This window comes from Echinops telfairi, unplaced genomic scaffold (genome assembly GCF_000313985.2).
Source record: "Echinops telfairi isolate 266 unplaced genomic scaffold, ASM31398v2 ScPeMD7_443;HRSCAF=831, whole genome shotgun sequence".
In the NCBI taxonomy this organism is placed as follows: domain Eukaryota; kingdom Metazoa; phylum Chordata; class Mammalia; order Afrosoricida; family Tenrecidae; genus Echinops; species Echinops telfairi.
Window position 1 is genome coordinate 6,145,405 of NW_022104341.1, and position 1,346 is coordinate 6,146,750.

At 66.4% G+C, this 1,346-nt stretch overlaps 1 protein-coding gene across 1 annotated transcript in view; it reads left to right on the plus strand.

The window, feature by feature from the left end:
* ALX3 (ALX homeobox 3) overlaps positions 1-1,346 on the plus strand; it is a 9,932-nt gene that overhangs the window by 2,544 nt on the left and 6,042 nt on the right. The window contains exons 2-4 of the mRNA XM_013003777.1: positions 3-244; positions 570-719; positions 836-975. Of these exons, the coding sequence (XP_012859231.1) occupies positions 3-244; positions 570-719; positions 836-975 (532 nt within the window). The remainder of the gene's footprint in view (positions 1-2; positions 245-569; positions 720-835; positions 976-1,346) is intronic.

Here is a 1,346-nt window from a genome sequence, read left to right on the forward strand (position 1 = left end):
AGCACCGCCAGGGACAGGTAGCCCGGGTTGGCCCAGCGCGCTGCGAGCGGCAGGACCCCCTCGCCGGGCCTGGGTCCTCGCGGGGCGCCCACTCCCGCAACTACTGCCTGTGCCCCAAGACCTGCCCGGCGCAGGGTGCACTTCGCAGAGCCCGGGCGGACCGCGACGGGGACGAACTCCCAGACCTCGGCTCTGGCTTCGAGGGTGTTGTCGACAACGAAATACGGGGGAAAAACACCGGAAAGTGGGAACAACGGCCCCAAACAGGGGGAAGGACATCGAACAAAGCACCCGACGGGAGCAGCGGTGACTAGTGGTAAACGGCGGCCCGTGAGCTGGGCTGATGGACTGTTCTAAAACGAAGAACCAGAAACCAACCAAGAAACGATCGAAGGAAGCGGGTTGGAAGAAGAGGACGGATCGCGCAGGAGCAGACAGAACGAAAGAGAAAAGAGAGCGCCTCCGAAAAGAACCGAAACCGGGCGACACGCGAACCCGCGGGAGAAGAAAGCTAGGGTTTCGAAGTGAGCGGGGACAGTCGCACAAAAGGGCGGCGCGCCTTCCGCGAGCCAAGCCTGGGATCCGGCCGCGCTCGCCTACCCGGACACGAGCCGGCGCGCGCGGCCCCGGTGGCCGAGCCAGCTGGTGCGAGGCGCGCGGGCAGCCGAGCGCACTGCTGGACAGGGCCTGTCCGGGGCTCGGGTCGCGCAGACCCCTGGGTGAGACTTGGCTGGCAAAGGGGAGGGCCGCTTATCTCCAGGCGCCTTCATACTTGATAACGGATTCTGAGTGCTCCCAGTTCAGACCAGGGAGCGCGGTCGCCTCGGCCTGGCAGTCGCGCGCGCGCCAGCGTCGAGGGCACCTTGAGCCCGCCGGCCAGAGGTCCGAGACGCCTGCAGGCTTCCTCTGCGGACACTGCAGTCGTCCTCCCGGCCCGGTCCACGTCCTGGCGGGGCAGCCACTCTTACGGCGTTCGCAAGTAGCCCCAGACGGGCCCGGTCGCCGCCACCAATATTAAGGGGCTGCTCAGAGCTTGGCTTCTTGCTCTTGTCATTTACCGCCCCCCCGCTCCTTCCGGGACGTGACTCCCGCTGACTGAGTTTTTTCCTTGCCACCTCCGAGGCGCCGGTTCCAGTGGCCTTGGCGATTAGCCTCCAGGGTCGCGATTAACACAAGGGCCACTTACCTTCGAGAAGGATTACAGATTATGGGCCCCAGACGGAAACCCCCGGGCCCAGGCTCGGGGCCCCTAGGGAGCGCGCCACGGCACAGCCGAGGTCCCAATGCCGGCGTCTGTGTTCAAAACAGCGCCCTGCAGGCGGGCCGGCGGCCGAGCCCCAGGACCC